Source organism: Fomitopsis serialis (genome assembly GCF_022376445.1).
Source record: "Fomitopsis serialis strain Sig1Antser10 chromosome Unknown B0H18scaffold_11, whole genome shotgun sequence".
In the NCBI taxonomy this organism is placed as follows: Eukaryota; Fungi; Basidiomycota; class Agaricomycetes; order Polyporales; family Fomitopsidaceae; genus Fomitopsis; species Fomitopsis serialis.
Window position 1 is genome coordinate 76,066 of NW_025954971.1, and position 22,304 is coordinate 98,369.

General features: G+C 56.6%; 6 protein-coding genes across 6 annotated transcripts; 5 read left to right on the forward strand and 1 right to left on the reverse strand.

The window, feature by feature from the left end:
* Positions 1 to 255: 255 nt before the first annotated feature.
* On the forward strand, positions 256 to 1,246 carry B0H18DRAFT_50058 (putative RPL42B-ribosomal protein L36a.e). Its single transcript, XM_048038329.1, has 6 exons — positions 256 to 333; positions 390 to 403; positions 463 to 493; positions 545 to 665; positions 723 to 808; positions 862 to 1,246. The coding sequence occupies exons 1-6, from the start codon at positions 317 to 319 to the stop codon at positions 947 to 949; spliced, it is 357 nt and encodes a 118-aa protein (XP_047897067.1). The 5' UTR covers positions 256 to 316; the 3' UTR covers positions 950 to 1,246.
* A 341-nt stretch (positions 1,247 to 1,587) lies between these two features.
* Positions 1,588 to 4,602, reverse strand: B0H18DRAFT_1083313 (kinase-like domain-containing protein; the record flags this gene model as incomplete). Its single annotated transcript, XM_048031652.1, has 13 exons — positions 1,588 to 1,772; positions 1,871 to 2,097; positions 2,151 to 2,279; positions 2,330 to 2,524; positions 2,578 to 2,681; positions 2,705 to 2,818; positions 2,866 to 2,915; positions 2,938 to 3,007; positions 3,072 to 3,243; positions 3,292 to 3,335; positions 3,371 to 3,426; positions 3,600 to 3,670; positions 4,421 to 4,602. The coding sequence occupies 13 exons, from the start codon at positions 4,600 to 4,602 to the stop codon at positions 1,588 to 1,590; spliced, it is 1,599 nt and encodes a 532-aa protein (XP_047897068.1).
* A 1,405-nt stretch (positions 4,603 to 6,007) lies between these two features.
* On the forward strand, positions 6,008 to 7,366 carry B0H18DRAFT_50125 (uncharacterized protein). The gene is made up of 5 exons (XM_048038330.1): positions 6,008 to 6,276; positions 6,336 to 6,398; positions 6,457 to 6,585; positions 6,649 to 6,744; positions 6,804 to 7,366. The coding sequence occupies exons 1-5, from the start codon at positions 6,074 to 6,076 to the stop codon at positions 7,207 to 7,209; spliced, it is 897 nt and encodes a 298-aa protein (XP_047897069.1). The 5' UTR covers positions 6,008 to 6,073; the 3' UTR covers positions 7,210 to 7,366.
* Positions 7,367 to 8,264: 898 nt separating this feature from the next.
* Positions 8,265 to 11,646, forward strand: B0H18DRAFT_986995 (MFS general substrate transporter). The gene is made up of 17 exons (XM_048044813.1): positions 8,265 to 8,433; positions 8,494 to 8,729; positions 8,817 to 8,845; positions 8,933 to 9,008; positions 9,481 to 9,665; positions 9,728 to 9,809; positions 9,868 to 9,899; positions 9,962 to 10,116; positions 10,168 to 10,190; positions 10,246 to 10,328; positions 10,403 to 10,517; positions 10,618 to 10,667; positions 10,722 to 10,755; positions 10,917 to 10,980; positions 11,033 to 11,086; positions 11,162 to 11,278; positions 11,341 to 11,646. The coding sequence occupies exons 2-17, from the start codon at positions 8,558 to 8,560 to the stop codon at positions 11,567 to 11,569; spliced, it is 1,500 nt and encodes a 499-aa protein (XP_047897070.1). The 5' UTR covers positions 8,265 to 8,433; positions 8,494 to 8,557; the 3' UTR covers positions 11,570 to 11,646.
* A 2,376-nt stretch (positions 11,647 to 14,022) lies between these two features.
* On the forward strand, positions 14,023 to 17,499 carry B0H18DRAFT_987018 (chaps-domain-containing protein). Its single transcript, XM_048044814.1, has 12 exons — positions 14,023 to 14,209; positions 14,326 to 14,386; positions 14,476 to 14,624; positions 14,679 to 14,771; positions 15,183 to 15,367; positions 15,420 to 15,605; positions 15,657 to 15,874; positions 15,925 to 16,071; positions 16,122 to 16,491; positions 16,590 to 16,834; positions 16,891 to 17,184; positions 17,244 to 17,499. The coding sequence occupies exons 1-12, from the start codon at positions 14,115 to 14,117 to the stop codon at positions 17,409 to 17,411; spliced, it is 2,211 nt and encodes a 736-aa protein (XP_047897071.1). The 5' UTR covers positions 14,023 to 14,114; the 3' UTR covers positions 17,412 to 17,499.
* Positions 17,500 to 19,783: 2,284 nt separating this feature from the next.
* On the forward strand, positions 19,784 to 21,753 carry B0H18DRAFT_987033 (G-protein alpha subunit-domain-containing protein). The gene is made up of 7 exons (XM_048044815.1): positions 19,784 to 20,073; positions 20,367 to 20,832; positions 20,881 to 20,933; positions 21,003 to 21,113; positions 21,222 to 21,248; positions 21,301 to 21,377; positions 21,437 to 21,753. Exons 1-7 carry the CDS (start codon positions 19,860 to 19,862, stop codon positions 21,632 to 21,634), a joined length of 1,146 nt encoding a protein of 381 aa, XP_047897072.1. The 5' UTR covers positions 19,784 to 19,859; the 3' UTR covers positions 21,635 to 21,753.
* Positions 21,754 to 22,304: the final 551 nt, after the last annotated feature.

Below are 22,304 nucleotides of genomic sequence, written 5' to 3' on the forward strand. Positions count from 1 at the left end.
TCACCTGTAGCAATGTCTTGCGCTCAGACACACCTGAGAAGCACATCCACCAACGATGCTTTCGCAGAGCACTGGACACGGTCGCCATCTGCGCGTCGAATCGAATCCACGACATCCAATCACAAGGTGGCGGCGACGCTGGCGTTCAGTATAATTTACATATATGGAAGGGGTGGCTGAGAGATGGCAGCCACAGGGATCGGAGCTTGAACCTTAACGAAAAACTGGTTGCCACTTCGGGGACTGCCGCCCGCGTCAGTAAGCCGAGGACCATCGCCCCGCCCAAAAGTCACTCACCGCCGCCGACGCCCTCAAGATGGTCAACGTTCCCAAGTGCGTGCTCGCTGATGTTCGCGTATTGTGGTGCTGACTGACCAATGCACCCGTAGGACACGACGAACCTGTGAGTAACCTCAGACTGAAGCATATGGAGACTTCATGTTGAGATCGCGTCCGGTGCAGACTGCAAGGGCAAGCAGTGCAGAAAGCACACGTAAGTTCAGGCGCATAGTGCGTGGAGAGCTCTTGTTGAGATAGTATGTAGGCCCCACAAAGTCACGCAATACAAGAAGGGCAAGGACTCGTTGGCCGCACAGGGAAAGCGCCGCTACGACCGCAAGCAGTCGGGTTATGGTGGTCAGACCAAGCCCGTCTTCCACAAGAAGGTGCGTCGTACGCAGTCGCCTAGTATGCGCTTTACTCAACGGACTGCGGATCATTAGGCAAAGACGACCAAGAAGGTCGTGCTTCGGCTAGAATGCACTGTGTGCAAGTACAAGATGCAGATGTCGCTCAAGCGCTGCAAGCAGTACGTTGACCTGGGTTCAACGCTCTCTTTGATGATATCTAATGGTTACATAGCTTCGAGCTCGGTGGTGAGAAGAAGACGAAGGGTGCTGCCCTGCAGTTCGTGCGTACCTTCCTGTTGTTCAGGATTCCTTCGTACTGACTTTGTACTCAGTAAGCGCCCTTCCTTTGCTCCGTCTTCCTTCTCCCTGCGTCTATGTTGTTGTCGCCGTCGTATACGCTATACTGAGTTCCATGTGACATGCACTCCTACCATGCATATGCCATTTCCAAAACACTGTACACTAAGAGTGGGCTTAGCCCACGGCACATGGATCGATGGTGGAACGCTGCACGTCAACAGGCTTAAAGATACAATCGTCGTCAAGACCTATGGAAGGGTCTAGTATTCGTCCTCGATACCATCTATCGTAGGATTGCAGAACAACCCAAGCCCGACTCGTCATAGTCTCCGTTGCAGACCATAAAAACCGACATGCGTAGACTCGTCAGTGATAGATATCGATCGCTCGTGAGTACCTTCTTATGTCGGTCGAGACTGATGACAATTAATAAAATGCTCACTGCGACGGAAACAACGAACTGAATTGCTGGTAAGCAACAATATTAATAGTACACTACTTACACTACCTGTCCAACATGTAACTTGTGATGAGAGTGCGTATGCGGCATTAACAATGCATGATGCGAGGTAGAGAGGAAAACAACGACGAGAAAGCTGTAGATGATGTCTTTATGAGCGGGGATCCAGATCTATTCAATTGCCAATGCGAGCGCGACTCAGCCGTAGTTCAGCTGAGCGCCCCCGCCATACTCGTGCCGCAGTGAACTTGGATGGATGCGCCTGGGAGGCATGGATGGAGGTGGGTACGGCGGCATTCCAGACGACGGGCCGCTAGGCGGCCACTGGCCCATCCCTGGCGGTGGCTGGCCAGGGCGAAGGGATATGGGGGAAGCGCAGTCGGCTGGGGCGGCGGCCCTGGCGGCTGGTAGAACCGCTGCTGTGGGTTGGAGTATCCCTGGGGTGCATGCGAGTGTGCTCCGTAAGACGAAGGTGGGATACCATGGTTGGTCGGAGGAGGGAGGCCGTGGTTGGTTGGTCCGAAGCGGAACTGTTCGCGGGGCGGAGGAGGACGCCGGTACATGGGCTGGGGCGGGCCTTGGGCCATGGGTGGCGGGAGTGGTCTTTGATTGGGGCCGCCGACGAAGTAGGAGACCGCGGGCGGCGCTCCTGCACCTTCCCGTCGCCCGCGTTTATCGAACTCGTGGGAGGCCTCGTACTTCGGTAAACTGGGTGAGTAAAGATTAGCTTGGATGTTCACCACATGAAGATATATTGTTACCTTTTCGGGTCAGCAGGTAAAGGATCCGTCCAGAAGTAGTCGTGATCGAGGGCTTGCTCTGCCGTCAGACGCTCTCTAGGGTTGCAAGCCAGGAGCTTGTCGAGCAAGTCAACCGTCTCGTGACCGATCCTGACATTTGAAGTAAGCCTCGTGCTGGACTGCAAGGAGGAATGGCTCACTGTTCATAGACATGCCTAAGCCGTCGATTGTAATTGTTCCATGTTCGGACTCCCTCGCAGCCAGGTAGCAGGTCCCATCCCGGCCATGTTGTTTCGTTAGGCGTGCCGCACAACTGCCAAATTTTCTCGAGTTGGTCGATGTCCGACCCGCCAGGGAGAATGGGTCTCCGCCAGAACATTTCAGCCAACACACATCTACGGGGAATGTCATCAAGTTCGCTCAAGATCAAGCTTCAAAGCGTTCTTACCCGATGCCCCACATATCTACCTCACCGCCGTACTGGCGCGCACCGAGCAGCAGCTCAGGCGGACGGTACCACCGCGTCACAACGCAGTTTGTGTACTTGCGCTCCTTCCGCGCACATCCTCCTTGACCTGCGTGATCCGCGGGTCGAATGCGCGCGCTAGGCCAAAGTCAGCGATCTTGAGGCTGCCATCGTTCGAGATGAGAAGGTTTGCCGCCTTCATGTCCCGATGGAGGATGTGATTCTGTGGATGCTCGATGAGCGGTTCGCACAGAGACGCGGAGAGCCTACCCGGTGCATGTACTCTGTACCCTCGATCAGCTGCTTCATGTATAATTGATCTGGCTCGGCGTGAATTGACACGCTCGTTTTCGAGGAGACCCGCGAGGTCGTGATCCATGTACGGGAACACCATGTAAACTGAGAGAGGCTCCTTGCCGCTACCTGGTAGGGATCAGTCATCGACATGTTAGGCTGGCGAGAGGGCGGACACGCACTCTTAACGACAACATATCCTCGATGTCGATGATGTTCGGGTGGTGGAGTGACTTCAAGATCTTGATCTCGCGCAGCGCCGTGACGGGCATGCCCTCCTTCTCGTTGTGCATGAGAATTCGTTTGAGTGCAACAGTGTTACCCTTTTCACGGTGCATTGCCTTGTGTACCTCACTGGATCCATTGAGTGAGTGCAATGGCTTACCACGCAAGAGTACGTACCCGAACGTCCCCTCACCGAGCTTAGTGAGGACGTTGTAATCGTCCTTCCGGCCACATCCAACAAACATTCGCCGTATACTGCTGCTTCTTCTTCACGCGAGCGCAGCACCGGCTTCCGTTTCGCTCGATGTTGCACTGGTGGGGGCGGTGGGGCTTCTTCTCCTCCACTTGCCCCTCTTCTTCCGACTTTGGCTTCGGCACCACGTCCGTTTTAGCGGCAACCTCAAGAGACGGAGGTGATCGTACACGTAGAGGTGATGGCCCTTTCCTTGCGGTATGCAACGCGAACTTGATTGTCGCATGAGCACCGAGTAGGGTCTCGTCCTTTCTCGCTGTTTCTCCCGCAGGCGGTCCGAGGTCCGAATGGGATGATGGCCAACTTGGAGGTACACCAGGAGAACGCGGCGGCGTGTGCGGTGACTGAGGTCCGGAGGGACCCGCTGCAACATGCGAGATAGGCTGGTGGCCGCGAGGCGAAATAAGGCTGTAGTTCTCCTCCCTCCGCCGGCGGCCATCGCGGTCGTATCCATCGTATGCTCGGCCCCTGCGGTCGTAGTCATCATCCCAGGCACGTCTCTGCCTGTCTTTACTGCGGCTGCGGCCCCTACTGTGGCTGCGACTTCGTGGAACAATGCTGCTCCCCCTGTCACGGTAGTAACCAGCGAGTACATTCGAGGACTCGGCTTCTCGCCGAGTAGGTAGGCGATGCGTCTGCTTCCTTGCAGACGCCGGTGAAGGCGACCGTGACCGTGGTGTAGAGATTGACCTAGAGCGTGTAGGAGAGCGTGTGCGCGAGCGCGAAGGAGAGGGAGGTCGTCTGCGAGGTGATGGTCTGCGTGGCGAGACACTGCGAGGAGAGACGGGGCGTGGTGGGAGGTCGTACAGCGGTCTCTCGCGCTCTCGCGACCTGCCTCGCTCACGATCATGGTAGTGACCTCCATAGTTATCTCGGCCTCCCCGATGGCCGTACCTCCCTGCAGATGGCTCCCAGCGGTCTGCGCCGCGGGGCGGCACAGGGCGCGCCTCGTGCCGCATAGGTTCGGCTACTGTCCACCGACGGTCCTCATACCTATGCCTATCATCTTCGCGGCTGCGTTGGTATCTGGAGCCTATGGGTTCCTCCTCGCGCGTAGGTGCCTTGCGCTTGAACGGAAATGGCACCTTGGCCTTTGGAGGCGGGGTCGCCTGGCGTGGTGGCGGTGGCGAGTCGTCTACTTCTCCCTCCTCGGGTGAGGACGGTGCGTGCCGCTTGTTCGGTCTCCCATCTCCTGGAGATGCCGAGGCTGCTCGTTTGGGAGGTGTAGAGTACATCCTCCCGGAGGACGAGGGTGTGGTAGTAGAGACTAAGAAAGAGTGCTAGCACGACGTTGCAGCCACACTGACAGTCATTTACCACCTTGGATTTCCTCGTCGGATCAATTACGTAATTAAACTCACTTCGCGAAGACTTATCCCAAAACTTTACGAACAAGCACTTGGGACTTGCTTGGGACAACCGCGCTACGGCTAGGCAAAAAAAAATCTCTGGGAGGGCTATCTCTCCTGGATGCTCGTAGATGCGTTGACTGTAATCAGAGGATTCGTCGAACAAAGTGCCTTTTACCAAATACAGACTGAGGATTCTTTCAACTTTGATCGAAATTTGATATCTTCCCGCCTCCCAACCTGCAGCGAACATCTTCTCCAAAAATGACAGCAACGCTCGAGGGCAACGCTCGCTTCATGTTTGGAGTCTGTCTTGGAGGTATCGTAGTTTACAAGGAGTTGTTTGAATAATGTGCAACAACGGTTTCCATATATGGCCTAAGCGCATTCGCCGCTCGCGTACTGTAGCTTCGGCGCCACACGCGAACTTGAAGTTCGCGGCCTTCAGCCTTCCTTCCAGTCAGTGTACTTCTGCCTCACTGCTCACTGCATAGACTAACTCGGATTATCGGCATCGGTAGTAGCTTCCTGTGAGAACTTTGCTTTACGTGGGTCTATGGGTGACAAGTAACCATCAGCTAAATTCACTAGTCAGACGTATGAGCAACTTGTTCTCGGCTTGCCGTTGAACTTGAACGGGCCAGTGAGTGCTTCAATCTCTCGCCTAGGCTCCCGTAGGCAGGCCACAAATGTGATCTCTTTGGCGCGAGCTGGAGGGGGATAGGACGATCCAAAGTGCCTCGCTCGGAATGGACGCCCGCGCGATTGGCCGATTCTTGGGGATCGTGTGATTCGCTGTCAGCGGTCAGAACATCATATAGCTGGTGAGTGGCATAGCCTCCAGTCTACATAGTACTGACCATTCATATTAACGCCCGACTGCGACTGCTCAGACAGCTCGAAGATGGTTCAGATTGAATACACCGTCTGTATTACTAGTTCTCTGCGGTGGTGGCGTTCTGTTGTCAAATGCGGTCCTGATCGTGAAGCCGACTTCACACACCGCCATTTGAATACTACAGCCTTGAAGATTTCCGCTGCCACCGCCGCATGGTGAGGCTGCGCAGAATGGAGACCCTGGTCAGCGTTAGTATTCCGGGGCTTACAGCCAGAACGGTACTACGTCATACGTACAGCGGCGTAGACGCATCGCTGCAACTATGGCATTAATGCGATAGGTCAGTCCTGCCCGAGGTCCGATAGAACAACCGCATGCAGATTGTGCTGACGCGTTATGATAGTATGTGGCAGAGTTCGTGCGTACTTAAAGCAAGATGTGTTTCAAGGTGTAGCCCGGTTTTTCTGCTGTCTCTCAACGTGCCCTGAAGTTGAACGCAGACTCTGGCCAACTCTACACATGTCGTGCAATATCCACCCTAACATCGGGGTCTTTCTGCATGCACACTGGGAGACCGCTGGATACGTCCCTATGCGCTGCTCTTGTCCTGCCATAGTGCTGCGAGCATATGGCGTTGCGACACAGAGAGGCCAGTCACAATGGCAAAATGTCGGCATCCCGGTTGCTGAATCGTCATCGGCGGGGATTTCAAGTGTCTTCAGGTCGAGTAGATCTGCGGTTCTGAGCGTGCCAGTGCATGACTTAATTGTTTACTTCACAGGTCTGAGGTACTCAACGTCACTGGCGTCGGGGAGTTCTGTGTCTACGCTGCGTACGCTTCATGGTGAGTGCCTTCTTGACCATCAGAGCCGAGCAGTTGGGTCATTCGAAGGGCTGTGCAGCGGCGGGGGCTTTGCTGGCAGTGGACTCCCGCATCCCTCACAAGTCAGTGGTGCCGATGCGCGGAGAATGCAGTCAGCAGCAGCAGACGCACCAGAGACCGAGGTGCCCTCTGTCGTCGTGGGTCAATAGTGCGTGCCACGCCCTCTGGCATTTGTACCTGTCGTAACCTTATATCCGGTTTGTCAACCCAGCACTGGTCCACTAGAGGCCGCACAAGAAGCGAGGACGGCTGTACATGCCAACGCCACAATCGGCGATTTACGGAGTCAGACGACTCTGCATGCCACGTCAGTCAGTCGAAGTTACGAGTATGAGGACTTATCCGATAACAAGCTGTCCCTGTCAGTGGCGACGTCCTGAACACGATGGGAGAACCGCAGGCTATACCGGAAGGACAGGCCACACTGAACTTGCGGGACAGCGGAGGCAACGGCACCGTGCAACAACCTGCGGACAATACTCCCGCAGATCCGCGGGACACGGTCGTTTGCATGGAATTGAAGGACGGTATGGCGTGCAACAAAACATTCCCCAGCCGAACCTCATTGGGACGCCACGTCCGGAATGTCCATCAACAACCTTTCCCATGGGCCTGCTCCAAGTGCGATAAGACGTTCAGCCGAAAGGATGCGCTCAAGCGACACAATGAACGCGTGGTCTGCTCGACGGCGTACCCTGGCGGGGTTCGACATGGCCATTCGAACGCTCATAATTTCGGTATCCCTTTCAGTCCGCAAGTCGTCGCAGAATAGATATGATATGTGGCATGTTTCTCTGAGATGTGTGTAGCCTACTTCGCTGTTTTCGCCTGAATACGGTCATATGGCGTATGATCAACTGTCATGGCGATGCTCTGTGACTTTACGAAACAGAAGCTATGTTATGGGTATCTGAGAGTCTATATATGCATTGCATTAACACCTCAATTGCTCCGTGAAGAGGGTGTTCTAGCTGCCCTCGGTAGGATTGGAAATTCGGTTCAGCTGTGTTGACCAAGACCGGTGCTCAAGTCGTCGGATGGTGCAAAGCCGCAGAAAACCTAATACGCACCATACACTAGTATGTCCGCGAATGACGTGTCTGGATTGAATGGAGAGGCTCAGATCGGAGGCGCCATGCAGCCTACCCTTGGCCCTGATCCATTTACGGCTCTCCGCGCGAAGATCGTGGCGACCTATATTGAGATTTGACAGCCTCGGGGAGGCTTGTTTGTCATGTGAACGAGCGTACATCATAAGGTGCCTGAGCGTTTCGCTCTAAACTACCGATTGGAATCGAGGGGCTTGCACATACGTACCTCCTGTACTCTCACAGATCTGTTGTTACCTTGTCGTCAACACGCCCTCATAGTCGAGATCACCTGTTTACCTCCAGTAGTTTGCGTCTATCTGTGGTGCCTAGCCTGCTGTGAGCATCACGCATCTTCGGTATCGCATTCTATTCGGAGTAGTACTATACCGCCGTCATGACGGTGCGGGCCCTGGACCGGGATCCGGATTCCGGAAGGTTGAACGAGCTATAACGCACGTTGCTTTCTCTTGGCTGCAAGATATTTTTGGATAACAATCAACGCGCTGGTAGCAGCGTGGGGTTGAGTACGAGTCGAGCGAGCCTACACTGGCGAAACGAACGACTCGGACTCCGCCGAGCCGCCGACTGGTCCCGAATTGTCCGGCAACCACGTTACACGTGGGTAGGCTTCTTTAATTGCGATCATGATCGACATCGAGATTAGGGGCGTCTACTCCCGCGCCCCGCAGAGCGCGCGGCGAGTATTGGGCGGGGAACGCACGTGTCTCGGTGCAAACCATGAGGGACACATCGCACGGGCTGGAGGCTCTATCGCCTCTGCCCTGCGCCATTCCTGTGCAGCTGTGGATAAGAGGCACAACTCTCCAGGCGCACGACGCTGAGACCCCTCTTCATCACCACCGCCTCGGGCCTGGTTTCACGCGTGTGGGGATAAAGGCTCTCCGGTGCGGATCCCATCAAGTAGTCTTCGCTCTCAATCCTGGGTCTGACGATCTCTCTCCCAGACCTCTGATCTCGGCTTTCGACCTTTTCGCTTGACGGTCAACTGCAGCGTGTGCGGTCTGCAAGATGTCGAACACGACGGACGAGAAGCGGGATACAAGGGAGACCATCAGCGCGGTGCCTGCATTGCAGACACGGAGCACGAGGGAGCCACAGGAAAGCTCGATGGGCAGGAAGGCCCGGCTCAGCGCATACTTTACCATCGCTGCGGCCGCGTTCGGGCTCATCTCCGATGGCTGTGAGTCTCTTTCCCCATCCTCTTGCACCCTTGTCGTGTTGTACATTGCTGACTCCAGTCTGGCTTGACGCACTTGCTGTCATGAAGATCAAAACAACCTCATGACGATGGCCAATGTGAGTCACTCGCTGCATGGGAGTCCTCGGAGGAATGCGTCGGGAAATTGACGGTAGCTGACGGTCCGCTATGTGCGTCTGTTGTAGGTCGTGTACAAGAAGTTGTACGCAGCAGAATACACGTCCTCCGTATCCACCCGCGTCTCGAACGCCCTTCTAGTCGGTGAGTGATATCAGCTTCCTTCCCGACGGGCGAAGATCGCATCGTCGGTGTCTGTTCCAGCAAACGAAATCTCGAAACAGTCGTTTGCATGACCATTGTCGCATCGTGTTTTCTGTGTATGAGGGTGGCTGTGGTTGCCCGCTTCGCATTTGCCACGGCGCAGAACGACCATAGCGCCGTTGGGGCGCCGCCAGCCACAGAGCACCGAACAGTGACGGGAAGTTCGTCGCTGCGCGCGTGTGACAATCGTTACAGTATGCAAAAGACTGTACAGGGGGCACTTTTGCGAAGGGTACGTACAAGTATCGAAACGGGTTTGGGCATCGCGACTCCCCGCACGAACACAGTATTGGAGATGCCCCCGGCTTGCCGGTAGTGGCGCGGACGTCATTCCGCCTACGCGTGCACACCGAGTGTCCATCGATGTCATTTGCTGTCGTTCGATCTACGATTAACGGATTCAATGCTACAGGCGAGGTCATCGGGCAAGTGTTTGTCGGCCTCATTTGCGACCGCGTTGGGCGCAAGGCGGCACTGGTCCTCACGACGCTGCTCATTGTCATCGGCGCGACGCTCGCCACGGCTGCACACGGCGCACACGGGAGCGTCAATGGTCTGCTGTGGTTCGTTACCATTGCACGCGGGATCACTGGCGTGGTGAGTCTTTCGTATATCAGGCCCTACGTGCTGCGGGCTGAGTTGCGCTCGATGCATTCCAGGGTGTAGGTGGAGAGTACCCCGCAAGTTCGACGAGCGCGAGCGAAGCCGCGAACGAGTCGATGGTCAAGAATCGTGGGCCAGGTATTCCCGCTCTCTTCCGTCGTCCACAAGCCTCTCGCTGACACCGACCACTCCGCAGTCTTCATCATGGTCACGAACTTCGTGCTCAGCGTACGTTGTACCTGCTCCAGCGAGCATCCGCACCACCAAGCCTCTGATATTGTCTTGTACAGTTCGGCGGCCCACTTTCGGTAGCTGTCTTCCTTATTGTGCTGAGCGCCGCGGGAGAGAATCATCTCGAGACTGTCTGGCGCGTTTGCTTCGGCATCGGCATCCTCCTCCCGCTCACCGTGTTCTACTTCCGGATGCGCATGCTTTCGCCTAAGCTGTACGTCCCTGCCCTCCTCACTTGCTCTTGGCTGACCCTCGATGAACCCAGGTTCCGCGAGTCCGCGATCAAGCGTACGTAAATGAATTACGTCGTCCGAGAATGCGCTGATGACCCCGCCGCGTGTAGACCGCGTGCCCTATTGGCTTGCCATCAAGCGCTACTGGCGCCCGCTCATCGGGACGTGCGGCGCGTGGTTCCTCTACGACTTTGTACGTCACCCGTAGCCCTCCCCTTACCAGGCTTCTCTCTGCGACGTGAACTGACTTTGCGGCGCGGCCTGCAGGTGACCTTCCCGAACGGAGTCTTCTCGGGGACGATCATCTCGAGCGTGATCCACGACGGCAGCATCAAGTCGACGGCGGAGTGGCAGCTCCTCCTCGGGGCGATCGCCTTGCCGGGTGCGTGCCCTTCTTCACGTCACTCTGAAGGCACCCTGTCGGTGGCGAGGGGGGCGCTATCTTGATACGTGTATGTGGAATGCTGATCCACGCGGTACAGGTGTGTTTGTAGGCGCAGCCTTGTGCAACCCGCTCGGTCGGCGGAACACGGTGAGTCCCTGTCCCTACGCGGATTGGTGGAGAGTGCTCAATCAGGGGTTGAAGATGATCCTCGGGTTCAGTGGGTACCTCGTCTTCGGTGCGTGTGGTCCCCAGTCTGAATGTGTGGGTGTCCGTGTGGCTGACTGCGTCTGTTTGTCTTGAATCGCGTGCCACGCATCGATCGTCCTCGCTTGTTCGTCGCTGCCGATGCCGATCCGTGCGGTGGTTGTGTGCGCGTATGTGGCGATCGGTTGGCAGGGCTGATCATTGGGCTGTCGTACGACAAGATCACGAAGATCGTCCCGCTGTTCTCATCTTGTACGTCCGTTTTCTCCGTGCTGTGCCCTAGCTGATCTTGCACTGTTTTCTTGTAGCTATGGCCTGATGCAGTCCTCTGGAAACATGGGCCCGGGAACATGCTCGGGCTTGTTAGTGCCGAGTACGTGCTCCTGTTCAGTATGAAGGAAGTAGTTGGTTTGACGAGCCTCGGCTTTGATCGGTAGATCGTACCCCACTGCAATCCGTGGGACATGCTACGGTCTGTCCGCCGCCATTGGGAAGACGGGCGCAGCGATCGGCACGCAGGCGTTCACGCCGATCGAGAACAACCTCGGCAAGCGGTGCGTTCATCCCGCTTTCACCTTAGCCTCCTTTCCTCTCACACGGGCATGCACTGACATAGTTGGACGTTCATCATTGCCGCGATATGCGGCGTCGCCGGCGTGCTCGTCACGTACTTCTTCGTGCCAAACCTGACCGGCGCCGACCTCGCGCTGGAAGACGAGAAGTGGCTCCGCTATCTCGCGGAGAACGGGTGGGACGGCGAGGTCGGAGATGAGGGCGGCGAGGTGGCGCTCACCGAGAAAGTCCGCGCGGGGAATGAGGACGATAGCGTAGATGAGAAGGCATAGGCGCAGAGCGATCACGGGTGCTGTACGGTGGGGATTTAACGACACTATTAATGACGTGACGGGTTTGCGCTTGCTGTTTTGGTTTGTTTTATCTTGTGCGCTGTTGTAGCATATCGCCGAGCAGATACCAATTTCTTGCGTTGACATCAGCCTTTCGGGCATCTGCACTCAAATGACCTCCGCTCAGCGAGCGCCGGTTCGACTAAGTTCGTAGCGCACATTTAGAGGTGACATCATGATGCTCAAACTTGGAGTTGGACATATCATAGTAGAGAAGAAGCTTGACAGACGAGCCAGCGTCCGCCAAAAAAATGGAGAATCACGATTTAGGTCTACTGAATCCCATTCGTCTATTTCTACACGCTGACGCACGGTGAGGTGGTTCTACGAGGAAACTTGGGACGACGACAGCGGGAGGCACATTGGAACCGGAAACTACTCTGAGGCAGCGCCAGGATCATACCAGCACATATATTTGTACCGTTCATGATGCCGCGTGAGGACCATTGCTGCGAAAAGGGCTGACCGCAAAAGCGCAATGGACCTCGTAGAGCTTGAGATGCGTAGTACAGACGTGCTTGGCTAGCTGATGCAGGTCGGAGACGTCCCGACCGCACGCTCTGCGGTCCACAACCCATTGACATATATGCCTCGTTCCACCATCGCGCTGCTCGGTGACGAGGTTGTGCCAAGTCTGAAGGTGCTCGAGCACGCTCTTGATATTCAGACCGTTATCTGTCTCTGTGAGGGAGCTGCACGGAATACCGTAGTAGCATGGCACTACGGTGACTGCAGCTTGCAGTGGGTGGAGGGAAGAATCTGTCCACTTGGAGAAACACCAATATCACTACGTCTCACAAGAATATATATGTTATGACCACTTACATGGGATGAGCATGCCCTACGTTGAGATGCTGGGGCATTGCATATCCTTGACCGTATGTCTGTGCTTGCACGACTGGCGAACTGCAAGCCGTCAACGCGTCAACGATCCGCACAGACCATGCCCAGCAATAACATACTTTGGCATGCCTCCGTACGGATTACCTCCTCCTTGATAGCTGTTTTTGCCAGCTGACATGGTGATCGGGCTGAGAATGGGAAACAATATCAGTCAGCATGGGGAAGTGCCATGTTTCACTCACGGAACAACTTTTGTAGGCGCGTAGCCAGCGAGAGCATTCACGCCCTGTGCTATGGATGCGAAGAGCGGATTCGGGTACTTATATAGGCCAGAGTGGATGCGAAGAGCGGATTCGGGTACTTATATAGGCCAGAGTGGAATCGGATAGCTGTGAGGGTCGGAGGGTCACCTCGATCTCACGCTTGTCAAACCCTACTACCCAAGTAGCCCGGAATGTTACCCCATTGACCGGAGTCGTGTCCTCATGCAGTCACTTTCCACAGCCGCACCTGAGAATATGCACCATGAACATGAATTCGGGAGCGCAGTGTCGAACGCGAGTTTTAAGTCACAATTGATTCCCAGCCAAGCCTATCATCGAACGCAGTATATTTCTATCTTTATACCGCTGCCTAAGCTGCACTCAGAATCAAGGCAACATTGGGCTGCCCGGCGGTGAAATGGTTGATCGTCGAACGAGACAGAGACATTCCGGATTGGCCAAAAGGAGGTTAGGCGGGCCCACGGAGACTCAATTGTAAAAGAATCGTCAAAAGGGTCACCGACATCGGATCTTGCAAATGAGACACTCACCTGGAGAGTACCGTACTGGTTCCGCAGGAGCGAACCGCACGCCAGTTACAAGATCCGCGGATCTAAACGCTGTGACTAGGTCATCACGCTCGTTCTCCCCAATTCATCGGCCCAACACGCACTGCCATGTTCAATAGACACCGACAGTCAGAAACGGACAGCATCCCAACGGGATTGCGATCTACTCCGAACTCTCGTGCTCTCGTATTGCGACCAGCACGAAACACCAAGGAGACACCACGACTCTGCGAATACGTCCCGTCTTGAACACGGAGGTCAGTAGCTGCATGTAGCGGCGACGTGGTCTTGACGCGACGTGCGGTAGCAACCCACTACATTATCAGTCGAACCTTAGACATGCAGAAGCGCACGATAAGTGTCGGTGCCCACCTGAAGACCCACACAGCAATGTTTTGAGCGTCGTGCCAACATATCGACAGGCTATCAAACGTAGATGGGCTTCGCAACACTCGCTCTGCTACCCATCTGCTAGGGTTGCAGAGAACCGGTGTTGAGTATATGGTCGTTGCATGTCTCGCCGCCGAGCGAGCGATAGGGTGATACTCTTGGAATTATGACAGAGTGCAGCGCAGCCTTCTAGAGTAGTCATGAGAGTGTCCACAGTATCATGAGAGTAACCACATTCATCGGTGAGCGAAGGTGAAAGCCGTGAGCGTTGGCGAATGTGATGATGGTCGTCGGAATGAAGTGGCTTATTTGTTTGGCCCAACGTCGCGCCCAGACGCGCCACACCGGTGACCGTGCTGGCGTTGGGCGCAGCACGTACCACGACAACTTCGAGACCATCTCTACCGACACTGCGCCGCAATGGCGGATTCGGCCTTCAGAGACGTTCCGGAGATATTCGAGGTGCGTCCAAATCTCTCATTGCACAGGATAAGCGACACTGAGCGGCAAGACAGGTCGATGTTGGCGAGGCGTATCCGCGCGCACAGAGGCTCTATGTCGGTACCACTCGTGTTCTTGGCAGCGCTCGGAGGTTGACTAGCATTGCGGAAAATGGACAGCGACTGGAGAGAGCTTGGACCCCAGATTTGTGCCATGTCGTAAAGAGCACCGGACGGAATGGGCAACGCGACGTAAGTGGCCGGCCTCGTACCACACCCGTACTGCCTCCCTAACCTCTCCTTACTCCAATCCTACACCCACTCGGAACTGCTGACGGTAGCTCGGATCATACCACTACGTGTCCGGTGTTGACGCGTCGTCCTCCGCATCTCTCGCTGCATACATCAACTCCCTAACATACGCTATCGAGGACGACTCGGGCTGGTTCTCGAAGGGCTCAGCTTGGAAGGTTCGGAATGGTTGCTATTGGTGCGTGTCACTGCCTCTAGGAACCTGCACAACAAGAGAATAATGGCTCCCTAGCTGTTTCAACGCGTTCTCGCGCGTCGACGTACGCGTCGATGTTAAGATACCCGGTGGCGTGAACGCGTACATTGTCGACCTGCGTGGCGAGAGGTGAGCGAGCGATTAGTTCTCCAATTTCGAAGCCCTGTGCTACGGTGGAGGTCTAATCTTGTCTGGACACGATGTGGTCGCTCGAGGCGCTTGGGGTTCAGGGTGTCTACTCACCCCGGTCGTAAGGCCAGTCCAATGAGTGCAGTATGGCTGGGCTTGACTGTGGTCAAAATCCCAGCCACTCAAAGGACCTATGCGTACTTCCGGAAAGGCTAACGCGCAGTCCGCACGAAGCGATTATGTCTGGTTGGGTGCACAGGTTTGTCCCAAAAAGACAGGGCGTCGCCTCCCATCATGTGGACGAGAAGTTCAGAAAGGGTGACTTCCGGATTGGGTCTCTGTGGATAGGGTTCCTTGATGGGCACGGCAGTGTTCTGCCCAGCGTTCTCCTTGCTGACACGCGCAATACAGACATGACCTGACTCAGGACATGCAAGACATGTGGCAAGAGGTCTACCTCTCTGCAATTCTACGATCAATCCTCTACTCCGACGACTCTGCGTATTGGCTCGACGCGTATCGCAAAGTCGACCCGATCACAACTCCGGAAAGCGAGCTGCGCTTCCTGCAGGCGGCGGAGGCCCTGTTTAACAAAGGTAAGTTAGGGCTCGGAAGACATGACGAGCGCGGCTAACGACGATGGGTTAGGTTGGCAGGTTGGCTCGGAACCAGAAATCCAGGTCGCGACCGTCGTCTCCAACCACCTCACGTCTGCTATTATGAAGTACTTCGGTGACAGTGGGCGGTTTCAACATGCCGCCAACCTGTTCGAGAAGCTGAGCGCGAAGGAGCCCGAACTATCGTCTCTCCTTGCGCGGAGTTACATCGGTATGAGTACGTGAATCTTGAATCCCCCTCACATGTTCCTCACTCATTCCGTGGTAGACGAAGAGGTGAAGGCAGTGCAGATCATGGCAGCAGCGGTCAAGCAAACACCACAATCGTACACCCTCCTGCACGCGCAGTGCGACTTCCTCCGCTCGAAAGGCAACTACGAATGGGCACTGAAGCTGGCCAAGCAAGCTGTCAACTGCGCGCCCAGCGAGTTCGTGACGTGGGAGAAGCTGACCGAGTTGTACATTGATCTCACTCAATATGAATCAGTAAGTGCGGTCCTACTGGTAAAGAGTTGCCGATCTGAAGTTGTACTTAGGCGCTTCTGACATTGAACTCATGTCCGATGTTCACTTACAACGGCCGAGATGCGCATCGGAATCTGACCGCGGCACGAATACACCTTCCCCCGAAGGGCCAGATCGTCGAGATCCTTCCCGAGCGTACAAAAACAGAAGACGACGATGTGGGTGCACCACCTCCATCAACGCTGGAGCTAACTGACAGTTCTTGCAGGCCGACCCCGCGCTCCTCCGCCTCCCAGCACCAGGCCTCCGCGGCACCTGGGCCCGCGCGTACGCACTCTTAACGCGCCTCGTCTCGCAAATCGGGTGGGACGAGCTGCTCAAGACGCGGAGCTACGTCTTCGTCATGGAGGAGGAATACCGCATGCAGAAAGCCCAGTCCGACATCCGCACGCACTCACCCACCCCGACGCCCACGACCGCGAACGGCGCACTCCCGAAGCGCGAGGCGTCCCTCGCCGACAGCGCGACGCTGGTTTCGAAGGTGCAGGCGGACGACGACGCGTCGACGCGCGGGATGGTGTCGCCAGGACACTCGCAGAACGCGTCCGCGGTGGGCGAGCCGGAGGGACTCGCGGCGAGTCCCAACGGGATCCCGCAGATCCGGATCTCAACGGAGAGCGATCGCGAGCGGGCGCAAGCTGAGGCGGCTGCTGAGGCAGAGGCAGAAGCAATTCAGATTCGGATGCAGAGAACGCGGGGGAAGCGGAGATCGCGGTGAATGGGAACGGAGAGGCGCTGGAAAACGGGATGGGCCACGCTGCGGGCGAAGCGCTGGAAAGGCCTGTGCAGGCTGCGGCTGGGACGGGCGAGGGTGCGCAGGAAGGTGAGCCGTCTGGGGGTCCAGGCCAGGAGGCGTTCTCGTTCAGCAACAAGCGTCTGTGTGAGCGATGGCTTGACAATCTCTTCATGGTTCTCTATGAGGTCGGTTACCGTCGTGCTGTGCTCATCAGCGCTGGGATTGACGGTTGTGACTCTAGGATCTGCGCGTCTGGACGATTTTCCGCGCGGAAGTCGCACACTTCAAGACACAGCATGTCGCGTACAGGAAGACAGCGCTTGAGTGGGAGATCCTCGGAGACCTGGGTTCGCGCCTGCAGCACAAAGAGGAAGCTAAGGAGGCGTACACGCGTTGCCTAGACTCGCCTCGATACTCGTACAAGCCGTGGTCGAAACTGCTCGACATGTATGCTGAGGAGGGCGACATCCAGAGGACGCTGCAGGTCGCTATCCGCGTCGCTGCGTACCAATGGGGCGAATATACCGAAATGACGGTGAGTCCTGAGACATCATCTGTCATGCATGCCTTGATTGACGCGTGGTACGTTCTCAGTACCCGACGCAAATAGCGCGCTGTCTCTTCAAGCTCGGCCAAATACACGGGCACGCCAAAATCTCGTACACGTTGTTGAGTATGGGTCTTCCTGAGGGGATCGCGAAGATCATGGAGGGGTATCTGAACTACGGGAAAACGTTCAAGGTGGAGGGGTACGATTTCTAATCTCTCCAGCTTCTGCAGGTTGTACATAGCCGGTGCTCCTTATTTAAAGCTCCTTTCTTTGACTCTGACACCGAAGTCACGCGGATTCTGTCTGGACTGGGCGACTGGGTTACCGATGACGGGGAGTCATCAAGACGAAGACACCCCTCCTCCTATCTTGTTGTGGGACGGGATACGTCCGCCTGTTGCAGCGATGTACTGGCTTCGCGAAAAGATGGCCAGGTACTCGGACTCGAGCGCTCGGACCTACGGGGCGACGAGTCCATGAGATGCGGTCTGTCCCAAGACGCGGGTACTGATAGTAGGTGGCAAACCTTGTGTCGATAAGGGAAGAAGCGGACGTGCATAAGGCAAAGGTACGTAGCTCTTCCTGGTCAGCAACGGAGGCTGAAAGGTATCATGCACGCAGTGTCGCTGTATGAGCCGGAGTCGCAGGAGATTGGACCCGCTCAGAGTCTAGGTAAGTATTCTGTTGGTGTGCTGTGCAACACTCCGCTGGCTGTCGTACTGTGCGGGCCGCGCATGCATATGTTCACTCACCGCCAATTCATATGGCCGCCCGGATGAGGCGTTGTCCTGCGGTGGCAATCAGCGTCTCAACTCCGATGAGAGCGGAATAAAGGCTCATTCCATCGTTGGATTCCATGTTCAGTGGTTCACTGCAATGCAATGATGGCGCTCTGAATCGGGGCTGCATCGACTAAAGCCTATAGCTACTCATGGTCCATGGATTCCTAGCACGGTCAGTCCATTACGAGCTGCACGTGTTGTGAAGTGCTGCGGCTCTGCATAGCCTGCCCTGCTCCGGATCTCCATGGAGTGCATTCACGAGGGTGCTAGACACGCCCGCTGTCAACGCTTCAACGCTGGTTGCTGCCAACAGTGAATCAATGTGGTCACAAAGCGGCATATCTGACCTCGCTCGGCCATGGATGATATGATCACATTCAATATTATATACTAATCGTGCTGGAAGATCTCCATGGTCTCTTCATTTGTTCTTTGATGCCGTTGCGCATATGGGCCGGGCATCCCTTGTTCCTACATGACATCAATTAATTGCCTGTAGCTGTGTGGAGGAGCAACCCGTCACGGTCGCACGTCGGGTTGGCATCTCTTCGCGTCACCACACTCTTACAATACAAACTCAATCTGTTACGCAGATGATGGATATTCTCGGCTCTACCGGCGCATTCGCGACGAACTGGAAGGTGGAGACAGGCCGACCGTAGGACAAGACGGGCGCCGCCGAATCAAGTGCCGCACCTGCGAGGGCTCCTGAGGTTGCGATCGTAAACAGCATCGTTCGCGAGCTGCCAACCTCGCCCCGAGACTATGGCCCGCCGTTCAAGCCGGTTGAAGGGGACTCAAGGGATGTCTGTTGCCCGGACGGGTCTGCTGTACGATGTTTTCCGTATATGGCCACTCCTTCCTGATCTGTCAAACGATCGCTCGTATTTCACGCGTCACGCTTTCTTTGGACCCATCCAGTTCCTCTCGCTGTCCGATCTCGTCCTACTACTTTTTTATGTTGTGTTTATACCTCTTCCGTGTTCCAGAACTTCTCGACTGCTTGCATGTACTTATACCGCGCCTGGGTGCCCGTCCCCCATCAAATCTCCCCGCTCGACGCTCTTGCTTGCTCGTCCGTATTGCACGCACTTCCGCCCATGCGGTATCATGTTCGCGCCCTCATAACCTCAAGTCTACCACTGCGCTCTGAGACGCGTGAACACTTCGTCATCGAGATTAGTAAGTTAAGTCGTACGCCTCATTGCTCCCGTCACGCGCCTTGTTCCTTCCGCCATTTGACCGGTTGACCATTCGCGCGACGGGGACACGGCGTCGCTGACATAAGTAGGTGTAATTGATTACAGTGGCTCCAAGTCGGCTCGACCTGTGTACCTCCGCGATAGCCCTCACCGTTGAGCTGGTCTCCGACGTGCTCGAAGCAGCAACGCGATGATACACTGCTCCCATGCACACACGCATTCGTATGTTTTCGCCGCCAAACAGACCGTCACCAGTGGCTCCGAAGACGAGGACGGGTTCGGTGCTTCAGCTTCGCCGCGAAGGTGGTCTTGGATGCCAATCGTGATCAGGCACAACACACCGAGCCGCGCCGCCGCTGCCGCGGAACGTTCAGGCCCAGACGCCCGGCACTCGGCCTCGTGCAGATCCGGCGGCGCACGTCGGCCGGCGGTCTGCAAGGCGCCCGCCCGAGCAGCGGCGAGCAGCCTCCGGACGACGACGGTCGGTGGCCCGCGCACGCCGTCCATCACGCGGCGCGCGGCGGGCGGAGGCGGGCGGAGCACCAATCTCAGAGGAATGGACTGATGGGGGCGTCTGATCTAGGCGCCGGATGCTGAGCGCAAGTATTGATGGCGTCCCCTCTCTCTCCTCCCATCACCTCTCCCGCCCGCCGTCTCGCCTGCGCTCGACGCCGCCATGCCTGCACGCCAGCCCGCAGACCACGACCCCCTCGACGCCATCTTACGACCCCCGTTCGACGAGACACCCGAGGAGAAGGCGTCCCGCGTCGCGCAGGAGGAGGAGGCGCGCCGCGTCAGTCTCGCCATTGACGACAGCATCCGCCAGGATCGCATCCAGAGGAAGAAGGCGAAGGTCGTCAGGCTTCTCCTGCTCGGCCAGAGCGAGTCAGGTGCGTAACAACGCGTTCGCGCCCTCTTCGTCTGCTCACTCCGCGCAGGCAAGTCGACGACCCTCCGACGTGAGCATCTTTGTCTGTCTGCCGCCGCTTGGTCTTGATGTGGCGCCTCAGAGTTTCAGCGGCTTTACACGCCGTCTGCCTTCCGCGAGGAGCGCATTCACTGGCACTCCATCATCCAGCTCAACCTCATTCGATCCGTCCACACCATCCTCGATGCCCTCGCCGACGTCCGGCCACACGAGCTGCCCTCCGCCCCGCCTCCCCCACTTCCTCGCCGCCCCTAGCCCCGCGTCGGCTCGCCCCGAGCCTGCACTCCACCGGGCACAGATCTTACGGCGACTCTGCGTCTGCGTCTGACACTGACTCGGCCGACACGCCGCCCGTACCTGCGCTGCCGGGGCGCCTGAGCGAATTCCGCGCCCGCCTCGCGCCGCTGCGCCACGTCGAATCGCTCCTCGTGTCTCGTCTTGTGCCCCCCAGCGAGGACGCGCCGTTCCTACCGACGCGGCCGCGCGCGGACACCACCGGCGAGGTCTTCGTGCGCCCGGGCTCATGGAAGCGTGGCTGGCGGATCGGCCCGTTCGGTAGTGGTGGGCATGGGCCGGTGGGCCAGGCGGAGAAGGAGCTCGCGGAACAGGTGCAGGGCATACTTTGGCGGTGCAGCTCGGACTTGATGAGTCTGTGGTACGACCAGACGGTGAGAGCGATCTTGAGGAAGCGGAAGGTCCGGCTGGAGGAGAGCCCTGGATTGTGAGTGCCATCCGCTTTACGCTGTATTCTGTCTTCAACAGTAGGCAGCTTCTTGAATGATTTGCCTCGAGTCACGTCGCTCAACTATTCACCGTCGGACGGTAAGCGCGTTCGTAGATGTGGGTTGTACTGGGGATGCTCACTCGGGTGATATAGATGACGTGCTGAAGCGCGACTCAAGACGGTCGGCGTGTCTGAATACCGGTTCGAGATGGAGGCGGGCTCTGAGAGCGGCACGCAATGGCGGATCATCGACGTCGGCGGGTCGCGAAGCCAGGTACGTACCATGCCCACCTCTCTCTGTGACTCGGATCTAACATCTCCTGTAGAGGCGTGAGTGCTCCGAGCTGCGTGATCGCCAGATCGATGTACTGACGGATGATTTGCAGAGTCTTGGGTTCCCTTCTTCGATGATAGTACGCAGATCTCTGTTCTTCCTCTTCTCGAGGTGCTGACCGACGATGGCAGTCGATGCTATCATCTTCCTCGCGCCCATATCTGGCTTCGACCAAACTCTCGCGGAAGATCGGAGTGTGAACCGGCTGGTAAGTAGCCTATCCTTCCAGCCGTCCTGTGAACAGCTTCGCATATTACGATGCCCCAGGAAGACAGCGTCCTGCTGTGGAAGGCCGTCTGTGGGAACAAGCTGCTCGCGCGGGTCGACCTAGTGCTCTTCCTGAACAAGTGTGATATACTGGCGTCGAAGCTCAGCTCGGGCGTGCGGCTCGCGAAGTATGTGAAGAGCTTTGGAGAACGGTCGAACGACGCGGATACTGCGGAGAAGTGTAAGGGGATCATTTGACTGGAGTGCGAAGATGACGGTGCTGAGCGTCGATGTAGACTTCAGGAGCAAGTTCAACGCGATACATAGGGAGTACTCGCCGATCCCGCGCAAGTTTATGGGTTTTGTACCTCCGTTACCGTAGCGCAATGCTCCGTTGTTCATAGAAAAGTGTTGACGATGATTTGAAGGACACAACAACTACGGGCGGCATCATCGCAGTGGTACGTGCTCGAAATTGTAGATCGCATCGGTGAGGTTGACCGATTCTAACAGTGCGAGACATGGTCGTCCGTGAACACCTCCGTCGGTCAAGACTGCTTTGAATTTATTAGTCTTGTCGCCGCCGTCCCGCTTCCTTCCCGCCTCCTCACCACATGCCCTCTACCATGCGGCACCCCATCGATGCGCTGCTCTGTCTTGAGTCCTGACAGCGCCGCGGCCCCACCGGCCAGCGGCTACGTGACGCGCTGACTGTTATAAGTTACCAGAGCTTTTTGTTTACAGCTCGGACCCATGCTCTCTTGGATAGGCTGTTATGCTTCGCGGCGTTGCTGCTCGCTCGAGGCCTCGAGGCCACCTCAGGAATCGCCTTCATATTAGCCCTTGGGTGGCTGTATATCCGAACAGTGAAAAGGTCGGACGATGTGTCGCGATACCGGCGACTCACTGACTCTGACCGGTGCTCACG